We start from the raw sequence: 22437 nt of genomic DNA, 5'->3' as shown, positions 1-22437 counted from the left end.
AACTTTTTTTAAGGTAAAAAGTTGTTGGAAGAAAGATCAAAGTCACATAATGCAATTCAAAATCCTAAATAAATAGGATAAAAAAAGAAACATGAATCACAAAATATGGAAAACTGCTAATTTATGGATATTTTAGAAGCGCCAGTGGTGTAATGGTTAGTGCGTCGACACATGCACTCACGGCGACCCGAGTTAAACTCCTGCCTTGCCGTCCTATGGCGATCTTTCCCCTATCTCTGCTCCCCATTATTTCCTGTCAATACTCCTGAGCTGTCCATTAAAGGTGAAAACCCTGAAAAAACTATTATTAAAAAAAGAAGTGTAGCTTTATTATTTATTTAAATAAATAAATTACACATTTATTTATTTATTTATTTATTTATTTATTTATTTATCTATTTATTTATTTATACACATAAACATGTTATTAATACAATATTTATACAAATATGTATTAATAAAACAATAAACTAAACTAAACTAAATTATTTAAGCCATTGTTAGTGATTTTATTTACCTGCAAAGACGGAATTATCCCATTTGGCTTTGGATTCTATGAGTTTCTGTTACACTGTGAGATGTAGGTTTATTTTGCACAGTTGAAAAGCCCCAAAATAATGTTTTATTTCCCCCCAGAGTGGATGTTGACAAACCTGTCATCAAGCCTATTACACAGCTGAGAGTTAAAGCCAGTATCGGGTATGAACTTGACTCTGAGGGGCCTGTTGTGCAAAAGCAGTGATTTTAAGAGCATGTTGTGATGCCGCTGATCGGATAGGTGGAGTCAACACTAATCAGGGCCACACAGTGAAAGACTCCTGGCCTGCACAGAAACTGATTACATGCAAAGTAAGTCAGACATCCAAACACGCGTGGTCGAAAACTCCATGAGTTAAGCAGCGGTGTAATTTGGGAGGTCTGCCATTTCCCTTGATTAATAAGAGACCGGGATAAGACTGCTGATTTTGATTTCGGAGTTGGGCCATACTGATTTAGAGGCCCTTTCATCAATCTGAGAGTGCAGGTTTACCACCCACATGCTGTTTTGTGAAACACTAAGCCATCAAATTCATTTGTCAAAGACTGAGTTTACAAATTTCCAATATCTGAATCATTATTTTCAAAAAAAGTTTTATCGGTTTATTATTTTTATTTATTGTTGTTGTTATGGTTTTGAGGCATATTAGGGTTTTGAAATATTTCAAAACATGGAATTGTATCAACTAAACTATATTTTACTTGATGACCTTGAGGTTAAAGAAAAAAAAACATAAACGCATGCATTCGGATATTCAGAGATCAGATTCAGGCCTCCTTCATATCTGTAAATAAATCAGATATAAATTGGTCAATGCGACTATCATGTAAACAGGCAGATCGGATTTATTGAGGCATTACGTTTTGTACGTCATTAAACTTGCGACAATGTGGTACTTCTCCACGGTTTAATGACACAGAAGGAAGAGTGTGTGTTTGCTCATTCTAAAATTTCGGACCCACTGCTCCTCATTAAAGCCCGCCACAATTTGCTCCCACCAGACCTAAGATCCCTCTCAAACCCCACAAATTTCTCTGAATGGTGGAGGACACCATATTCAAACCATAGGCGCAAGCTGCAATGACAGCCCTTTCCCTCCTCCCCCTCCGCCTCAAAATCATTTTAAAGTTGGGTGAACTTTGCATATTTCAGCTAAAAGCAAGACAATTTCTTCCATCGTGGCTAGTGTGGTGCAGATGCTAGAGCCTGCCTTTATGCATGTGCGATGTCGTAAATTGCATGGCAATTGTAAACACACGAAACAGATATGGGTCACAAATTAAAAGAACGTGTGAATGGACAGGCAAAACAATCAGACATAGGCAACAAATCGGAATCAAGACCTGACAGTATAAACGTGGCCTAACACTTTAGAAAAGCCTTCTTTTTGCCAGCACACAAAACTTTTTTTTACCAAACAAACTCTATTTTTCAGGAAAAAAACCCCCAAAACTTCAGCCAAATTCATTGAGATACAATCCATCCATACAAACATCCACCCATCCATACATACCTACACACTCATTCATTAAACCATCCATCCATACATACATACATACATCCATACATACGCACACATCCATCCATCCATCCATATACACATCCATCCATACATCCACCCATACATCCACCCATCCATCCATACATGCATACAGACACACAACCATCCATCCATCCATCCATCCATCCATCCATCCATCCATCAATTCATCTATACATACATACATACATTCCTACATACATGCATACATCTATACACAAAATCATCCATACACACATTCATCCATACATACAAACACACACCCATCCATACGCACACCCATCAATTCATCTATTCACCCTCCCTCCATCCATACATACATATAATAGAAAATATCCCATTCCACACAGGAGCTCTCAAACTCCTTTCTCACCTTCTGTTTACAGGCTTTTTAAAATAAAAGCTTAATCTGGCGCTCACAGGGGTGTTATGAACTAATGAAAGAATCTCCTAAAAGCTACTCGTGCCACTGACAGTGCATATAGGTGGTGTTTTGGGAAACAGCCCCACGTTCAAATTAAATCTCACAGGCTTTATAATGAGAGATCTGAGCAATGGCGCAGTAATCAGCAGGCTGTGTTATCTCTTACAGACCAGAGCGGATGTGGAGGGAAACCCCCGCTGAGACAGCCATTATGGCTCAACAGCATGGCGGCCATATTGGCTCCGTAGTGCACCGGTGGAGGCGCGAGACCGAGCTTTAACAAATCAAAGCTGGCGACTGCTAACAGCGAAAAAAAGCAGAGTAGAGGCCTGTGGATTCAATCCTTCCATCATTGCCTCTTACTGCGGGAGACTGCGCGACAAAACAGAGCAGTTTAAATCTCCCAAACAAACACAAATGCTGCAACTCTATGCAAAAATTATACAATAAACATATTCAGAACAACATATTGGTGACATTTTACAACGTTTGGAATGACTCTACAATGTGAAAACTATGAAAAAAAAGAGCTATCCATATTTTTTAGCAGTAAAGGAAAACAAGGGGACATGACTAGGAGTGCAAAACTCAAGCTGTGCCTCTTGTCTAGATAAAACTCGACTAATTAAATTAACGAAGCCTCATGTGGAGACAGACGCTGTCCCTTTTCCAGTGTCTCGTCTACAGGGAGGGAAAAGATAATGACCACACACTGATCTCAAATAAAACAACACACTCTCTTCTCTTAACAATGCCGTCAGCAAGAACGAGTAACAGGAAGAGAGCGAGAGAGAGAGAGAGCTTAACATGCATTGAAGAGCGATTTACATTCAAATGCATTTGTAGCATCACTACAGGTTACTACGAGTACATCCTATAGTGTTGCTAGGTAACAGCTCCTGGAAGTCTGAATCAAAGCTTTGAATGGAGAGTTGTAAGCAAAAAGAAAGTTGTATGCAATAAATTGCATTATATCATAAAATATATACTGAATAAACTGTACTGAAACTTTTAGTGTGGATTCACCTTTATTGGTGATCAATTTCAGACAAATAAATCCAGATTAGACTGCACACCCTCAGCATTATGTTTCGAAATTGAGCAGCAGTTCTTATTTGGAGCATGCTACAATAAAAATGAAAATAAAAAAGTGATTTATAATAAATAATGGGTTGGTTTAAATATTTATGCAAAAATATGATGTGATTTAGTCAATAAATGAATAAATAATAAAATAAATAAAAAAATAATAATATTTTAATAGTAATATATTAGTAATAATAATAATATAAATAATTATATAATAAAAAATAAAATAAAATTATAATATAATATTATAATAATATAATGTACCATATTACATAATATTTTAAAAATGACACAAAAGCAGCATCAATTATATGCAGCTGAGAAACGCATCAATTATTGTTACTATCATTATAATTATTTTTATTATTTATTTTTTAATATTATCAAATAATATTTTAATAACATAATAAATAAATAAATAAATAAATAATAAACAATAATAATAATAATTAATGAGTTTCGCATCTTCGTATAATTTATGATACTTTTGTGTCATTTTTTAAATATTATATAAGATATTAAATTATATTATTAAAATATTATATTATTATATTAAGTTATTACTATATTATATTATTTTATTACAATATAAACTTATTAATTATTATTATTTTTATTATTTATTATTAATTATATTTAAAAAATATAATAATAAAAACTAATAATAGTAATAATAAAAATAAAAATAAATATAATAATAATAATAATAATAATAATAATAATAATAATAATATAATACAATAATAAGAATATAATCTTTCAATAATATAATGTAATATGTTATATATTTTAAAAATGACACAAAAGCAGCATCAATTACACGCAGATAAGAAACTCAATAATTATTATTATTATTATTATTATTATTACTATATAATAATAATAATAATAATAATAATAAATAAAATACTAATAAATAAAACAATAATAATACAATACAATACAACTGATTAATCATTCAACACTGTACCACCAGAAATCACACTACAGATTTACATTCAGAAGAGTCTTTTAGTAGTAAAATAAAAGTTGAATATAAGAAATAATAAAATGCATTACAAAAATAAATACTATGCTCTTTTAGTATGTATATATAGTATATACAGTAGTTAATCAAGGGCGCTGCACATTCAAAAAAAATCAAGGAACAGTTAATTAAATTATTAAAGTGAAGCATGTAAATGTGGAGTCAGAATTAAGGGCGCAAAATACTATAGGGATTTTATCATAAGGTTTGAATGGCTCAGTATGCAATAAAAGATTAATTATTTTATATCATCATACATGTTGTTAACACACACTTAAAGCGAGGAGGAAAAAAAAGGATGTTTTAAAGAAAGAACAACAACATTTATGTTCAACATTGGCAATTTTCTTCAGCATCTCCACTGTGATCATGACAGAGCATCATTCCAAAGACACGAAACCATTATTAATGCAATTGAACAGAGGAAAAAAAAAACAATAAATGTGAAGAGTGCCCAATTGAAATATGAGATTGAGTATTGAGTGAAAATCTGAGGCGAATATATACATGCAGTACATATATAGATATTGTTTCAGAGGCAATTTGAGTGGCCGGGGCCAATAAGTAGGCTGAAGGTGGCAGGCGGCGTCTCCCGAGCTGTGATGGGCTGTCAAACACCGGCCACTGATAAACGAGCAAACTCAATTGAAAGAGACATGTAATATATATCAGCGCTTTATTCTCTCCTCTCCCTGTATCTTTCATTTGGTCTTTTCCCCGCTTTGGTTTGCTGGTATTGTTACAGTCCAAAGCCTGGAGAAAACCGGGAGACAAGACAGAATATTGCGGTATATTCAAAATCAATCTTGTGGTTCCCTGAATGATTTGCAAATTGGTTTTCTTAGTTTCTTGTTACACAGTTGATTTTGTAGAACATACTGGTTATTTTGTTTCCATGTGAGTTTGTAAGCCTCAAAAGAATGACACAAAAGCAGCATAAGCCATCATAGAAGTGGTTCACATGACGTGTATTACAAGTCATCTGAATATGTTTGCACACTGATGCAAATGTAAGCAATTATTTGCTGTAAATCCTGCGATCCAGTACATAAATACACATACATAAATCAGATATTCTGACAAATTCACACCAAAAACCAAGAATAATTTGGCTGTAAGTATATACATTTGCAGTAAATAGAACCATAACACTATTTTTACTGCTTAACTTAGCTGATTATGATGATGACTATTATTATTATTAAAAATTACTTATTAAATGTAATAAAATGTAACAAATAATTGAAACAAACAATTATAAAATCAATTTCATGTATAAAAACTATTATTATTATTATTATTATTATTATTATTAGTAGTAGTAGTAGTAGTAGTAAATACTGCTAATAATGAGAATAATAATAATTTTAATAATGATACTACTACTACTACTACTACTACTACTACTACTACTAAATAATAATAATAATAATAATAATAATAATAATAATAATAGTAGTAGTAGTAATAATAAAAAAATTAACAAAATTAATAATAACATTAATAATACAAATAAAAATTAAAATAATAAAAATATATAAAAAATAATAATAAAATGAATAATAATAAAAGGAATAATATTCTTAATATTACAAATAAAAAATATTTTAAAAGGTGGTTCATTCCGCTGTGAAAACCTCTGAAATAGAGACTAAGCTGAAAGAAAATGAATTAATAATTTAAAAATGATTTTAAAAATTAATAGAAAAATAAATAATAATAATAATAATAAAATGAATAACAAATTGAATAATAACATTAATAATACAAATAAAAATAATTTAAAAATTATATAAAAAAATAACAAAATTACTCATAATAAAATGAATAATAAAATAAATAATAACATTAATCACACAAATAAAAATAAAAATTATTTTAAAAGGCGGTTAATTTCGCTGTGGTGACCTCTGAAATATAGACTAAGCCGAAGAAAAATGAATTATTAATTAAAAAATAAAATGAAAAAATAAAAATAAATAATAACAATAATAATAACATAAACACACATTGACTCATCTGCATCTGATGGTTCTTGTATTCGGAGTAGTATAGTACATGGTCTTGTGCGAAACCCAGAGCATTTATTATTTATGGTGTCTAGCCAACAAATCCTGATTCACAAATACATTAGGCATAGATACCCTAATGTCCAGCAGGGCCGAGGTCTGTGTATGTGTTTGTGTATACAGTATGTTGACACAATGCCAGGAATATTGAACAGAGGTCGATAAGTGATAAATGAAGCTGCAGATGATCAATAATGCCTCTGAAACGACGTGAGAGCTGTCCTTGTAAAGACTGAGCTAAAGCTGTCTGCCGTCTGCAAGATCAGCCGGTTTCATGCATAAAGGATGAGTCTAATCACTGACTAAATGGAGCTTTAAAATAATATTGTGAGGTATTTTCCAGCCAAGTGTCTACAGGCTGCATTTTGGGGAAATGTACTCTCATATATTATAGTGTGTAAAAAAAACACCCATAATCGAGCAGCCCTTTATTCAAGTCATCAGGTGAAATTGTTTTTATTGAAATTAAAAATAAATATCGCAATATCAATTTCCAAATATTGGGCAGCGCTTTTCCGAAACCCTAAGCATTGTGCTAAAATGCTAAAATCCCAAAGCGATGACTACAGAGGGTTAACCTGCTGAAACACCTATGGACACACAACCTGCACTTTAAAATGGGTCATCACCAGACATCCACCATTTTCGCACCCCGTACTGGGAGCTCAGTATGTGCATGTCCGTTTGAGGACAAAGAGTTGCCTCCCATCCCACAGGCTCAGAGGAGGATCTGACCACAAGCTGCAGGAGGGTGTCAGTTTGAGGACACAACAAATGAGCGAGCAAGGTTGCAGAGATGCACATCACAGATCAAGACAAGCTGCCTCGCCATTATAAAGCAGAGAAAGAACTCTCTGTAGAGCTTTACCTCCATAACAGGACAGGCTGACTCACATTCTAGCTCAGGACGGCTCATCTCCCATTCTGCACATTAGTGAGTTACTGTCAAGCATTACGGTTATCATATCATGTTAGTCATAATGTAGCGCTTTGCCGATCATCACTATATATTCAGAAGCCGTGGATAATGTAAGTGCAAATGTGCAGGTCATACCCTTTCTTTCAGCTTGGCCACTTGTTCTCTGTAGAAAGCGTCCTGCTTCCGGAGCTCTTTGTCTCTCTCCTCTAACTGTCTGGCCTGTGGGAAACACACAGATAGATAGATAGATAGAGTTGGATGCAGTATATATTCAGTGCAGTACAGAGGAGAGAAAAACAAACATCACTGAGTAACTTCAGAATCTGTAAAATTAGATGTTTAGTGGGATGTTCATGCTGCTTTTTTACATACAATAATAGCAAATGGGAAATCAAGCTCCACAAATGGGAAAAGTTTTACAATAGGATATGTTTCCTATATATGAAACTTCTGTGGACATTTGGTAGATTGTAAAAAGCGGCGTTTAGCAGAATGGTCATGCTGCTCCTTTATTTACATATAAAGATGGACTCCTAAGAATCAAAAATTATAAAAAGCACCCTAAAATAACAACAGCTGACAATAGGGTTTATTTACTATGTTCAAACTTCTGAAGTCATTTTTGTAGTCTTCAAACAGAGATGTTTAGACCAATGTTCATGCTGCTATTTTCCATTAAATTGTGGTAAAAGGGCCATCTTAATCTAAAAATTACAAAAAAAAGTACTAAAAAAGTTAACAATATGATTTATTTGCTACATTTATAGCATCTTATGTATCAATTAGATTTTTAGCAGAAAGTTCGTGCTGCTCTTTTCCACTCTGTGATGGCAAATGGTCTGTTAAGCTCCAAAAATCCCCTCAAAAATTATATAACAGTTGAAAATATGATTTGTTTACTAGATTCAAAGGTTAATTGACAGACTTGAAAAAGAGACGTTTATAAAAATGTCCACACTGTTTTTTACCCTTATAATGATGGCAAATGTGCTCCAAAAATTACATAGCAACAGCATAATTGTTGACAATATTAATCATTTGTTATATTCAAAGCTTTCAGAATTATTTGATAGACTTCCAAAATAAGATTAGATGAATGTCAGTGCTGTTCTTTGTCCTATAAAAGTTGTCATGCTCCCAAAATTAAAAAGCACGCTAAAAATAACATAACAGTTGACAAACCTACTTGTTCGCATTTAAAGTTTAGTCATTTAAAAGACCTAAGGAAAAAACTATCAAAAATATTATAACTTGTTTACTGTAATTGAAGCTTTAGAGATCATTTGTTTATTTTATAAAATGAAAAGACATTTTATTTATTTAGGTATAATATTCATTAGTAGATCCAACAATTACATATTAAAAGCTTTAGATAATTGCACAGTTTCTTAAAAACAACCAGATAAACCCATGCGAATTAAGCAAACTTGTATAGCTATTTTTTTTATTTAAATCAACGTAAATATTGATCTTTTCCTCACGTAAAAGCTACTGTATGTCTTAAGAAGACTTAAGAAGCACATTGGTGTTGCGAAGCTTTCATGCCGTTTTAAATCATTTTCAGCTTAATAGCCTCTGTTCACCATTGACTCTTATTGTATGGAAAAGATTCTGTTAAAATTTTTCCTTTTGTGCTCCATGAAAGAAAGCAAGTCAGGTTTGGAATAACACAAGAGAATATGACATTTGGAGAGTATCTATTAACATAAATTGAGTATATTTCTTCAGCCACCATCATAACTACTAACCTACAGTGAAATATGTTTTTTTTTTACACATAGCAGCACAGTAGATTCTGTAGCATGAAGAGATGCATGGAATCATTATGGCCTCAGGTTGCTGGTATATTGTGAGAAATGACATACACCTTTGATTATTCCAAGGGCATCAGTTCATGACAAGGTTCATGCTGAAGCGTCTCTGTGTGTTAAAAGCTTAGTCTGTGTGTTGTGTGATAACATCAGCTGTGGAAGAATGGGGAATCTTTATGGTCTTATCCATGATTCTTGGTCTTATCACTCATGCCTCTCCCCGCTGACCTTCAGCTACTGGAAATGACCCTCACCCATTTATAACACACTCGCAGAGGAGATGCAGTACACTGACAGCCATGTTTACTCATTTGATTTGTTTTAAGGCTTTTTGGGTCTTCAATGCTTTCTTGAGAAAAAAACAGACTGGTACATGTTTGATTGGTGGTATTATTGGCAGATCAAGTAACATTTAAATAATATTTAACCAATATGTAACCAAATATGTATTTGGTTGATAACAACTAAAGAAATGCATATATAAAAAGAAAACAAATCTAATTAGTTTACAAATGAAGTTGTGTGTAATAAAATGAAATTACACAGGGGGTTGAAGAATGGATTGATACAGTACACACTATATATGTGATGTCATCTTTTTCATTAAGAACACAGACTGAATACTTTTTTCGAATTTGGAGTAAATGGACTGAGTATATCACCAATATACCCGGATTTTGTAATGTAATATTATATGTTTAAATATATATCTTTTGTTTTTTAAAGGAAATCTTCTAAAGGATTTGTAGCTCCCCATGTTTTACTGTTTATAGTTGTTGTTGTTAAAGGGAAGAAAATACAAAGCATATGCAAGATCCTTGAGTTTCTTTCTGCTTTAGAGATAATGTAAGTTATCTATGTATTTTCTTTTCTAAACTAAAAAAAAAAAAAGAAATTACACAGGGGAAAAGTATTGAACACATGAAGAAAGGGAGGTGTAGAAAGGCAGTGAAAGCCCAGACAGTAGCTAAAATCTCTCAGAAGTTATTCAGCAACTTCTTATTGAGAGTTTCATTGGCCGTGTTTTGGATCATTGTCTTACTGAAATGTCTACTATGTCCTTATAATGTAGATGTTGGACTGAAGTATTTAATACTCATTTATGACGAAATGCAGAGGGTTGCTAAATTATTACTGAGAGATTCCAGCTGCTGTATGTATGTATGTATGTACGTATGTATGTGTATATGTATGTATGTGTGTATATGTATATGTACATTTTAGATTATACAAATTAATTTTAAGCGTACACATTATTATGAGTATTAGATTAAATTACATATTTGAATATGATTTAAATAAATAAATATTTAATATATAAATAATTATGTATCAAATGCATGTATATTCAGTAAATCTGTCAAGGCCGGTGACAAATTACATACTAATTAAAACTATAAATATGCTAGGTGAAATCAAAAACAAACATAGAACCAAACAAGCATATCCTCCAGCTAATATTGAAATAGTTTGCTTAGTCATAAGATATTTAACATCACACAAGTTCATTTTCCAATAAATCAATCATTATTAATATAGCTGTATTTTTTTATCTATACATATTCTATATTTACTAGTTGTATTATATTTACTAGTTATTATATTTACTAGTTTTAAAATAAATTATTATTATTTTGTTTTAGTTGACTGTAATAGCTTTAAAAAAGGGCATTTTATGTTATGTTGTGCTGGTGGTTGCAGATGTAACAAAACATCCATGCAAAAGCTCTGATTGTTATAGATTCAGCAATTTCCATTCAGCCGTGATTAATTTATTTAGCGAGGAAAAAAGCCTCCCATTGCATGTTTAAATTGTGTAGCAGAGTATTAAACAACAATGAAGAATTATTTCTTAGCTGGAGTACAAACAACTCCAAAGAAAAGATGGCAAAAATGGAAAAAAAATTACCAGAAAAAAACAAAAAACTCAGCAGTAAATCACAGAGAGAGAGGGAGAGAGAGAGAGAGAAGTATAGTGTATTTAGGCATGCAGTACTGCAGCAGGAAGCAGGTTGAGGCAGATATGGGACATATAAATCAAATCTCTCTTGTGCCTTACCTTTCTCTCCATCTGCTGGAGTGAGGAAGCAGAAAGAAAAGGAGAGAGAAAGAGAGAGAGAGAGAACAGCAATTTAACGATGAAGTTCCTATAATTACATTCAGTATTCAAATGCTGGAACACACACACACACAGACTGCAGTGTTGGTGTACTGCATGAACACAGCAGCAACATCGTTATCAAACACTGTCACAAGGTGAGAAAGAGATCTTCACAACAAACTGAAAATCTGATCTAATCTAAATCTAATCAGAGCAGAGCGATCTCCATCAGAGCTGAACTCCAGCGCTCATGAAGGCCTGCGCTGTTGAAGAACTTCTCTGGAACACACACACATTATATATACCCACAGGTGAGTCTGCTTTGATTTCTAGGTCACTAAGAAGTGTTAATAATCCCAGGGAAAATGTAACTTTTTCATTTCCCCCACATGGATTTATGCTAATTCCTATTCGTCTACTAATGGGAAAAGTAACATCGCCGCATGATGCATATTGAAACGAGTTTTTTTTCTGCAGGAAATAGATGCTTGCTATGACAATCTAGATTTTCAGGCCACTGTTAGAAGGTATCAGAGGTATTAGAAGGTTTTTTTTTTTTCATTTTGTCAATTGTTTTCCATGATGTTGCATGCTAACCCAAAAGAAAACCACAAACAAAGTCAATTGACAATGAGTTTTATAGATTTATGATCAAGTCTAATAGCTTATAAAAAGGTAAACTAAAATATTTTTTGAATGATACCATATTGTCACCTTAGAATTATAAGGTTTTATCTGATATTTTTGTCAAAATTGATTTATTGACACATTAATTAAATGACAACTTATTTACATTAAGGGTTGTTAACAAGTTGTTACCATTAAGACTTTTTATTTAAAACAAATGTTAAACGCATACTGTATGCTATATAGAATGCAAAAACTTTGAAGCTCAATATCTCAAAATCATTCAGAACGCAGATAGAACCTTATAATTCCCAGGTGACGATATGTAAAACATCGGTTGAGGTTTTGTGTTGGTCAAAAACCATAAGAATGAGGAATAGAGATGCTTCCATTGGCAAACACTGCTAATTTAAGATTTGTTATTGTTAAGAGGTTGCAGAGGTTTTTGCATTTTGGACATTTTCTTCTGTTTTTGCATGATAACAAAAATTTTAAACTATTGACAAAGTCTCTGAGATCTTGTTCTACAGGATTTTACATGATTTATAGATATATAAACAAGTCTAATAGCTTTAAAAAAATACAGTACACTATTTTTGAATGACACCATACGTGAGAAATCTGTTTAGGGTTTTGTGTTTATGTAAAAAACCATAAGTATGAGAAATAGAAATGCTATTGCAAAGGTATTATATTTCTTTTCTTTTTTTTTTTTTGTGCATTTTTTCTGAAAGTCTCTCTGAGATGTCTGAAGTCAAAGTCTCTCTGAGATGTTGTTCTACAGGATTTGAATAGGGATGCTTCTGTTAACAAACACTAATTGTTTAACATTTGTCTTGACCAAGGATGAAATAATTCAATCAAAACTATGAAAAACAAAATGAAATAAATTAAACCTTAACTGAGCTTATTAAACTAAAATAATCAGCTAGTTGCCACGGAAACCTTTCCAATTTTCATTTAATACGACTAAAATAATGCACAAATAATCTACAGAAAGGTCTTTTGTTAAGAAGCACTAATAATGAGAACTATATTTGTATAGCAATTAATAACTCTTGTTGGTGCAACTTAATACACATATTCTGGAAGGATACATCCGTCGATCTGCATTACAAATAATATGCTTTAAACAATTACAAAATGAGTTTATTCATTAAAAAGACAGTCAAAAACAGAAAATGCTGTCATTTTTTTGGCCCATGGAAGTATGGCAGTGTATAATTGACAATGTTTTATTGATGCTTGATCAAACTACTTATTTAAGATGAGCTGAATCGATACAATTCTTGAGTTTTTTGGGGACAACTTAATTGTTTTATGTTCCATATACTTCAATTGTAAAAACAATTAAGCTAACTTAATCAATTTGAGTTGGGATAACATGAAGGAATTGTGTGAGTACAGTGTAAGTAAACTTAACAAATTTAAGTGGATTGAACATAAAACAATTAGGATGCCACAAAAAATCTTAAGAATTGTGTTATTTAAGCTCATTTTACTTGAGTAGTTTGAACAAGCATCAAATATTTTGATGGAATGTACTGTACACTGTACTGTATTCCAGTGCATGGCAGCATATAACACACTTTAATAGCACCACAATCACAGTTTAAATAGCGTCCCACACCTGCAGCAGAGAAGACAGACAGAACTGCTCTCCAAAAACACCCACGGCCCTCGACAGAAGCGGAGCAACCCTCCAGCGGAATAAACCTGACCTCTGCACTGTTCCTCTCCAGCGCTCACGCAGTCCACACAACCGCATTCAAGACTGCAAGCCAATCCGGGCCCTTGCGTGGGCGAGAAGAATTGTGGGTAATCAGTCAAGGAGACATTAGGGCTCCAAATTTTTCTATGGAAAGAAATGCAGCTTCCACTATTGACCTTCAGCCACACACACACAAACAGAACAGAGCAGCTGCATTCACAGGCCAGTAGGTAAACACAGTGAAAGCGTATCCAATGAGCAATTAAAGAACAGGGAGCCGCCGCTACTGATGTGCGCGCAGGGATTTCCCCTCTCACAGGGCATATGGCAGCCCTCCGTCACTCGGTCACACAGGCTGTCAGGATTATTTCCATCACATCACACTCATTCAGTCTCCTGCAGGTCATATAATCACATTACGCTGCTAACAAAGGCCCCTGAGTCACGTGACCGATCGTCTGCTATTATTCCGCTAATGAAGAACAGGGAGTGGGATGGGAAGACTGGAAATGAAAGTGAAACTACAAACATTGAGGACAAGAGGAAGGGAGGGGGGGCAATGAGAGTGATTTATTATAAAAGAAGTCACACCTCTCGTGTATGGATGACAGACAGTGACCCACAGAAAACTGCAATGTTCCACAAAGATATTTGATTTAAACAAATTGTGAAACCAAATTGGAACATTATTGAGCTCAAATAGAAATGATAATCATTTTGTTCTCCTTCTGACTGATATAATGCAATAATAAGCTCCTGAAAGTCGCTGCTTTTGCAAATCCTGCATCCCATACAGCAGTGGTTCCCGAAGTGGGGGTTGCGGAACAATTGGGTGGTGGTGGGGTTTTGCTTGGTGATTTCTAAATATCTCATTCATTTTATTAAACTACAATTAACATATTTAATCCATAACCTACAGAAGAAAAAGAGTAGTTAATAATAATAGTAATAGTAGTTAACAGCAATAGTTAATAGTAGTTAATAGAAATAAAAAGCCATGAGCCTTTCGATCTTTTTTTGCAACCTCTGTGGTGATTATGTTATATTAAAGACACAACAGATTGATTTTATGACACTAGGTTAAACTTTCTGACACTTTTATGGCACTCACGTACATCAAAAATAAGTACATGCCACAACTGAAGATAAAGGATGGCCTCTGAGTGACGTTCTTCAAAATTAAATGATGAATAGACTTGGGCCTATTGGTATGTGTGTTCCGTTGTGTACAGTAGGGACGTCCTGATCAGCTGTACAGGACTAATTCAACATGAATTTGTATACTTTATATAAAATATTTAAATTATTAATTCATTCAGTTTCTTTTTAGCTTAGTCCATTTATTAATAAGGGGTCGCACAGCGGAATGAACCGCCAACTTATCCAGCACATGTTTTACGCAGTGGATGCCCTTCCAGCTGCAACCCATCACTAGAAAAAGATTTTAATTATTACAATTAAAATTATTTAAATTGTATGTTTTGGTGAAGTAGTGGCTAATTCACATGTACTGTATTTGTGTGTAGCTTAATTCTATCTGTGCATTTATGTAAAAAGGATACCAAATTAATCAAGTTTGAGTGAATTAATTCACCAAAGCGTAAAACAGTAATGGTTATTGGGTAAACTTAAGTTGTTATCAGTTTTCTGGATTTTCTATAAATGGGTTTGAGTAAAAATGTTGATTTGTGCTTTATTTATTAAACTTGCAATAATGTGTTTTCAAAATGTCAATACGGATATTATTATAAAAAGCATTTGTTTGCAGAAAATAAGTCAATCAATAAACCAATAAATCAAGAGAGAGAGAAAGAGGGACAGAAAGAGATAAATTATAATATTATAAATGAATCATTGTAAATATACGGAATATTATTGTTTTTATTACTGTTTTATCCTAAAATGCTGATTTCTATTCTAAACTATTATTATTTTTATTGATATATATGAATATGATATATTGTATAATAATAATATGATATATTGAATAATATGATATATCACTTATATATATTATATATAAATGTTATATGTTTTATATATATTTATATATTATTTATATTTATTATTATAAAATATCACGGTATTGTGATTATTACTCTAAAATATATTCTTTTTAAATGTCTGGGTAAAAAACTAAATAATTCAAATAAATCATTAACTTCTGCTGTCTTCATTTGTTTCAAAAAAACGTTTCTTTACAATTTAAAACAACATCTTTAGATATCTTTTCTGCTGGAGATACTGTTGTCCTAAAAACAAACAAACAAACAAATCTTACACGCACCTTAGGAACAGTATAGCAGAAAAAGTTGGCGATTTTAAAACCTTGACTTTTTTAAACAGTGGTATACCTTGAAAACAGTTATCGTCCCATGCCTAATGTGTATGTTCTATTTTTTTATGTAAACTTTATAAATACTTTGGCAATACATTTGTAACATTTGTTATGCCATTAAAGCAATTATTGAATTGAATTGAGAGAAAGAGAGACGTTTTAAAGTTATTTTTTGCAATTTATCTAGGATAAAACGTATTCTAAAAGTTACACAATTTCAGATAACAATGAACTATTTTATTTCAAAAGGTCAAGAAAAACTATATTTTTCATTATATGTGTTATAAACTTCGCTATTCTTCAGACAACATTTGCGCTGTGTCCTTGCCCACTCACACTCATTATGAAATAAATAAAGGATAGCTCAAAAAAAAAGATTATTTTTAATCTAATGCCTTAATGCACAACGCCGTAAGTGCTCCAGCGAAAACACAATAGCTAGACACAGGGGGACGAGTCAGCCAGCCAATGTGCCATAGACAGACATTAAGTTGATTAGAATCCAAACTCTTCTTTTAAAAACACCATCAGCGGTATCAACAAAGGCATCTTTTGTGAGATGAGCAACAAAAACAGATGCCCGGTGACATTTCTCATTCTGTATCCGCTAAGCAAGAACTCAGCGAGACCCAAAGCAACAGATGGGCTGCATTTCCTCCGGCACTAACTCAAAAAATAAAAATAATGCGTCTAAAAACTTTGTTTTAATTGCAACCCCGACTCTTCCCACACAATCTCCACTCTCGCACAGGCACGATGACTTCAGCATCAGCACAACAGACCCCATGGTCAAATTAAACGGGTCATTTAGAAGGAAGAGTTTCTTGCTGAATATCAATTAGATGCAGCTGAATAATTAAGACTGGGAATGTTTTTAATTAGCCGAGCACTGCAAAGTTTGAGAATGTACCGTCATAACAGGTAAAAGCATGTGCTGCGTCAGTGAGATATTTTAAAACATCACCTTGTTCTTCCTTAGGCAGCTGATTTTGTGTCCGCAAAGGTTTGTGCATTGGTCCGCTTCTTAATGAAGCATAAAAAAAGCGCTTGCAAGCACTGCCCGCAGCCACCCACACATATGACAACAAATCAAGCTCTTTGTTAAAAACGCTGTCTTTTTCACCATGACCTTCAACAACCAAACTGAGCGAGGTCAGAGTTACTCAGGCCCGGCATCCATCACCAGGAATTCAGTTGCCAGAACAAACTCACAATGTGCCAACAGTTCACCAGTCCAGCAGGCACAGGTCAAAGGCCAAATGTCAGGTCACGGCAAGCCTGTTCAGACCTAATTGGCACTGAGAAATGCGGGGAAAAAAGGTGATAATGAGAAGGTGTAAATGTGTACGTTTGAGGAAAAAGACTCCTGGTGGTTTGCACAGTTCGAAGCTTTGAGTTTCAGTTTTTTAGGACCTTGATTAATATCCTGTCAAAGTGTTTTGGGGAGATCAATGCTGATGCAATGTCAGTGTGCATCTAACAAGGGCAATTTGTGTAAGCATGGCCAGTTAGTTGGAGCTATGCAGGTCAAACTCACTTCCCTGGCCACTAACGAATAAAGTCAGAGGCTTTGGCCTTTAATATTGACATGCCTGCCTCTCATGTCAAAGATGCTGGTTTTAAATCCTGCTCTGAATGTCGCAAGTAGAACAAGATAGATTCAAATTTTTAAGGTGATCCAGTTGTTAAAGATTCCCTTCAAGTTGAGAGTCTTCATGGTGCAGGGCAGATAGTGAGCAATACGTTGCCCTCTAGATTTAAAGTCTCGAGGTGATTGGCGTTCAATAGTGCTGCCTTCCCGAGCCCTTCATCGATCAGTCAAGGGTAGGATTGAGGTGTAGGGGGGCTTGAGTGTAAAAGAGGCAATTCAGTAGGAGCTGTGCAGGTAAACCTACTTCTGCTGGCATGCAAGCAGAACCTAAGGGCATATACTGTATATGATTATATGCAAATATAGTCATCCTTTAAGATGTCACATACAGTAGTTTCAAGTGAACCATCTTCTCTTAAGGAGGGCATACTCAGTGCACTTTTTCTGTTATACAAGCTCGTAAACATTTGTTTTCCCTATCGAAAGCGGTAATCGTTAATCCCTGTATGCGGTTTGTACCTTGTGAGATTAATTTATGAAAGAGAGGCTCTAAAAGCCAAAAAAAGCAATGTTTTTAAAATGTTTTGGCGTGGAATTTGATGTAATTGGCAAGTCATATACAGTTGAAGTCAAAATTATTACATCTCCAGTTATTTTTTTCTTTTTTCCATTTTTTCTCATATGATGTTTAACAGAGCAAGGAATTTTTCACAGTATTTTCGATAATATCTTTTCTTCTGGAGAAAGTCTTATTTGTTTTATTTTGGCTAGAATAAAAGAAGTCTTTAATTTTCATCAATATTATTAGCCTCCTTACACAATATTTTTATTTAATTGTCTACAGAACAAACCAACGTTATACAATAACTTGCCTAATTATCCTAACCTGCCTATTAATCTAATTAACCCAGTTAAGCCAGTTAAGTCAAATATTGTGTACTGCCATCATGGCAAAGATAAATCAGTTATTAGAAATGCGTTATTAAACTATTATGTTTAGAAATGTGCAGAAAATAATTGTTCTTTCTGTAAAAGATAAATAGGGGGAAATTATATATACAGACTGGCTAATAATTCAAGAGGGCTAATAATTCTGACTTCAACTATGTGTTAGACGAATTACCGGTTTGAAAACATTCAGGATGTACGCGCATTGTGGCAGAAGAAATAAAAAACCGGAAGCGCTAGCATTTACAGCGAGGGAATAACATCCGAGTTTGTTCTTGTATTAGAGATAAGTTATATTGATTACATATTATATATATTATTTATATAATGGTTTCAGCGTATTCTAATAGCTTGTCACCCAGTTATTCTGCAAAATTAACGTTAACGTTTGTCTGACAGGTCCATGGTACCCTGAAATATACAACTCTCTCAATGAATCTCCAAGTGTTTTTACAAGAGAGACGATAAAGGCCTACAAGTCTTTGGATGCCGACAATTTTGTTCTGTGTGGTCATGTGCACGTAATAATGTTTCATGATTACCAGATTCAAAACTTTGTATTGCTATAAACCGAGGTTCTGCCTAGCCAAGGACAAGTAAAGTAGATGGAACTGTACAAGCCCTGGGTAATCATCAACAAGCAAAACAACTGCATTCTGACAGCGAACTGCACCAGTATGGCAGGGTATGTGAACTTATATTTTTACATTTCAGTCTTAGCATTCAGTGTCCGCAGTTTAATTAACCATATTTAACTGTTTTTGCTGAAATCATACATTGCTGCAATCAAAAACGAGTAATGTGTATGATTCAGCATAGCGTGAACTTACCTGATATAAAATGAGAACTCATGAGTCAAGCATTTTTAATTAGGTCCTCACTCCATTCAGCTGTTCTGATGAATGTTAGCCAAAGACGTCTCCAGTTGGCATTAAAAGCAATGGGTAGATGATATACGGTAAAATTAAAGTTTTCTATTATTGGACTTTCTATTTTAGCATCCTATGGCACAACACAACACGTTTGCTGTTTGTCTTTTGCAACCGGTATGCGCAGTTGAACCCGTGTGACGTCATGTGTGACGTCGGTTGGTAATTCCCCTGTACAACTGCATCTGAACAATTTTCAGCCAAAACTTTCCAGACCATCCGAATTCACATTGTATACGCCAGCCTGTGCATGTCCTTATGGGACAATCCTTCAAGCCCCAGAGATCACATCCAGCTAAAAGGTGTGTGGGAAGCCAGTGTATTACCCAGCAGTCTGTCCTGCTATGACAGTTAGGGTCAGTGTGTAATTGAGAGGGATGCTGCACAGAGGTCAGGGGTCATTTGTACGTAGGCAGAAGAAGCCGGCGGCCCCCTGTACAGGACTGGGCATGTCCTCTACTGAGACACAGGGGGAAAAAAAATCAACCGTCCTGCCAGAGTCCGAGGCCTCATTTTCTGTGAGCAAAGATCAAATTAGCGGTGAACCAGAAGGCCTGTCCTATACTATTAAAAAGACCAGATACAAAGATTTCCCAATCAGACTTTGTGCCCTATATCCAGACCCCCGCTCTAAGAATGCCCTGGTACTCTGACACCAGATCGATCCACTGCCCTAAAACAAACAATGCATTCACATGCTCCTCTGTCCACCTGTCAAGAAGTATCCCGGTCCAATCCATATGAACTGACAAAGTCACCAGATATGCTCACAGACAGATATATCAAAATTAGTGTCAAGTTGAGAAATATTGTCATTTAAATGTTGTGCATTGTAATCCGACCTTCTGCTCATTTATATCAGTTTCTGTTTAAAGCAAGTCCCTTTCTGAGGTCATCAGATCTCTAAATGTAATTAACCCAAAGACCAATTTCATCATGTAAACACAGACATTGCAATAATATATTTTACAAAAATAAAGATTAAATAAAATGTTCTATCTCCTCATGTGACATATCCACCCACCTTGATTTTTTTAGAAATGATATATATTAGGCCTGTATACATATTGGAAATTCTAACATTGCGATATTTTGATAGTCTGCGATATATATTGTGATATGAATCCAATTTCACCATATGATGACATACAATTTTCTCTGCATAAAATAAACAGTGATTCATCGTTTTCAAAGCCTAACAGTATTCAGGTACAGTAATTGAAAAATAAGAATGCTAATAAATATTAAAATTAATCTTTACTAATGATACAATTCCTTATGCCGAATGCTTTTAAAATCATCATACAGTCACAGACCTCATTCACATAGCATATCAACATTGCATATCCAGCGATGTGACTATTGCGAATGATCACATTGCGATATCGATGCTAAATTTATATATTTAATTCTGCATTACCAGCCAGGTCAGAATAATTTATTTTACATGAATTTAATGTTACATTCTCCATAACAGCATGAAAACAGCCAGTGTGTGATAGGAAGATGTCGGAATGCTGAAATATATAACGCCTTACATTATATACATTTTTTTATTACAGAAAAATATGTAATAAATAACAAAAATGTAATTAGCAACTGTATTTTAAAACCACAGAAATTTTGATATATTACACAATCAATGATTAGAATACTTAATAAAATTAATTGATAAGAAATACTTAATAAAATTTTTTTAAATATTTGAAAAATACCTGTTTTAATTACTTGATATACTTACAGTAGTAAATAGAGTTCAAGGTTAAGTACATTTAAATAAAGTATTAATAACTTTAACCGCTCTACCAAACGGTTGACCATGTTTTGACTATTTTAAATAATGACTGTTAAAGTCATTTAAAGAATGGCTGTTTTAAATAATGGTTTACACACACAGCATTGTTGGTTTACGAAGAAATCAAACAAACATATTTCTCTTGCACTACTACACTTAATTTTAATTTTTTTATTGCAGAAAACAAAATAAGAAGGCATGTAAAATGAGAATCTGAAATATTTTATGGCATACTTCAAAAAATAAAGATGATTTCGTATTCAAAAATGTTTTATTTTTTAAATATTTTTTAAAATAAATTGGTCACGCTTCATATTTTCAGATTTTTCAAAGTATATGTATTAATTCCGGTACTTTTACCATAAACCGACATATCAACCATTTGGTAGAGGTTGATATTTTAGAAATGATGCGATGTGTAACAACCAACATTAGGTGTTAAGAAATTTTCTTGGTGGAGTAGTTAAAGGGTTAATAGTATTAAATGATATATTATCATTTTAAAAATGTATTGTCATGTGTACAAACCAAAGGGGGATTAGGGGATGTGAACATATCATAATTTCCCCACATGCCAAATGACTGAGATTGAAATGATTGAGGTTTAGAGCCCATTCCTGGATCTGTGCCAGTCCAGCAAGCTGTCAGTCTACAGGTCAAGCTCTGACCAACCTGATCACACAGTTTGATTAATTGACTGATCAGTAGCCCGAGGTATTAACTGATGGCTAAAGCACTTTTCAGCTTGTGTTATCTCTGCTGAGGCCATATGGGGAAAACCATGGGGAAATCAAATCATCAGTCACGTTCACGGAGAGCGGTCTCTGAGGAGGACTAAGCCATCTATTACCACAAGAGAGAACAGCCGAATAAAAAGGAAAGAGACACCCTTGCAGACAGAGAAGAGCAGAGGTAGACAATAGAGAGGAGATCCAGGACAAAACAAAAGAGCGCTCCACTCTCTAATGCCCAACTAGAGG

General features: G+C 33.8%; 1 protein-coding gene across 2 annotated transcripts in view; it reads right to left on the bottom strand.

The window, feature by feature from the left end:
• Positions 1–22437, bottom strand: part of chchd3a (coiled-coil-helix-coiled-coil-helix domain containing 3a) — a 94956-nt gene that overhangs the window by 24606 nt on the left and 47913 nt on the right. The window contains exons 5-6 of one of the 2 annotated variants that reach the window (XM_056455756.1): positions 11477–11491; positions 7742–7825 (exon numbers count right to left, since the gene is read on the bottom strand). In XM_056455756.1, the coding sequence (XP_056311731.1) occupies positions 7742–7825; positions 11477–11491 (99 nt within the window). The remainder of the gene's footprint in view (positions 1–7741; positions 7826–11476; positions 11492–22437) is intronic. The other variant, XM_056455757.1, reaches the window with a different exon arrangement.

The sequence above is a fragment of the Danio aesculapii genome, chromosome 4 (assembly GCF_903798145.1).
Source record: "Danio aesculapii chromosome 4, fDanAes4.1, whole genome shotgun sequence".
NCBI classification, from domain to species: Eukaryota; Metazoa; Chordata; class Actinopteri; order Cypriniformes; family Danionidae; genus Danio; species Danio aesculapii.
This window is presented reverse-complemented; position numbering and strand designations above follow the sequence as displayed.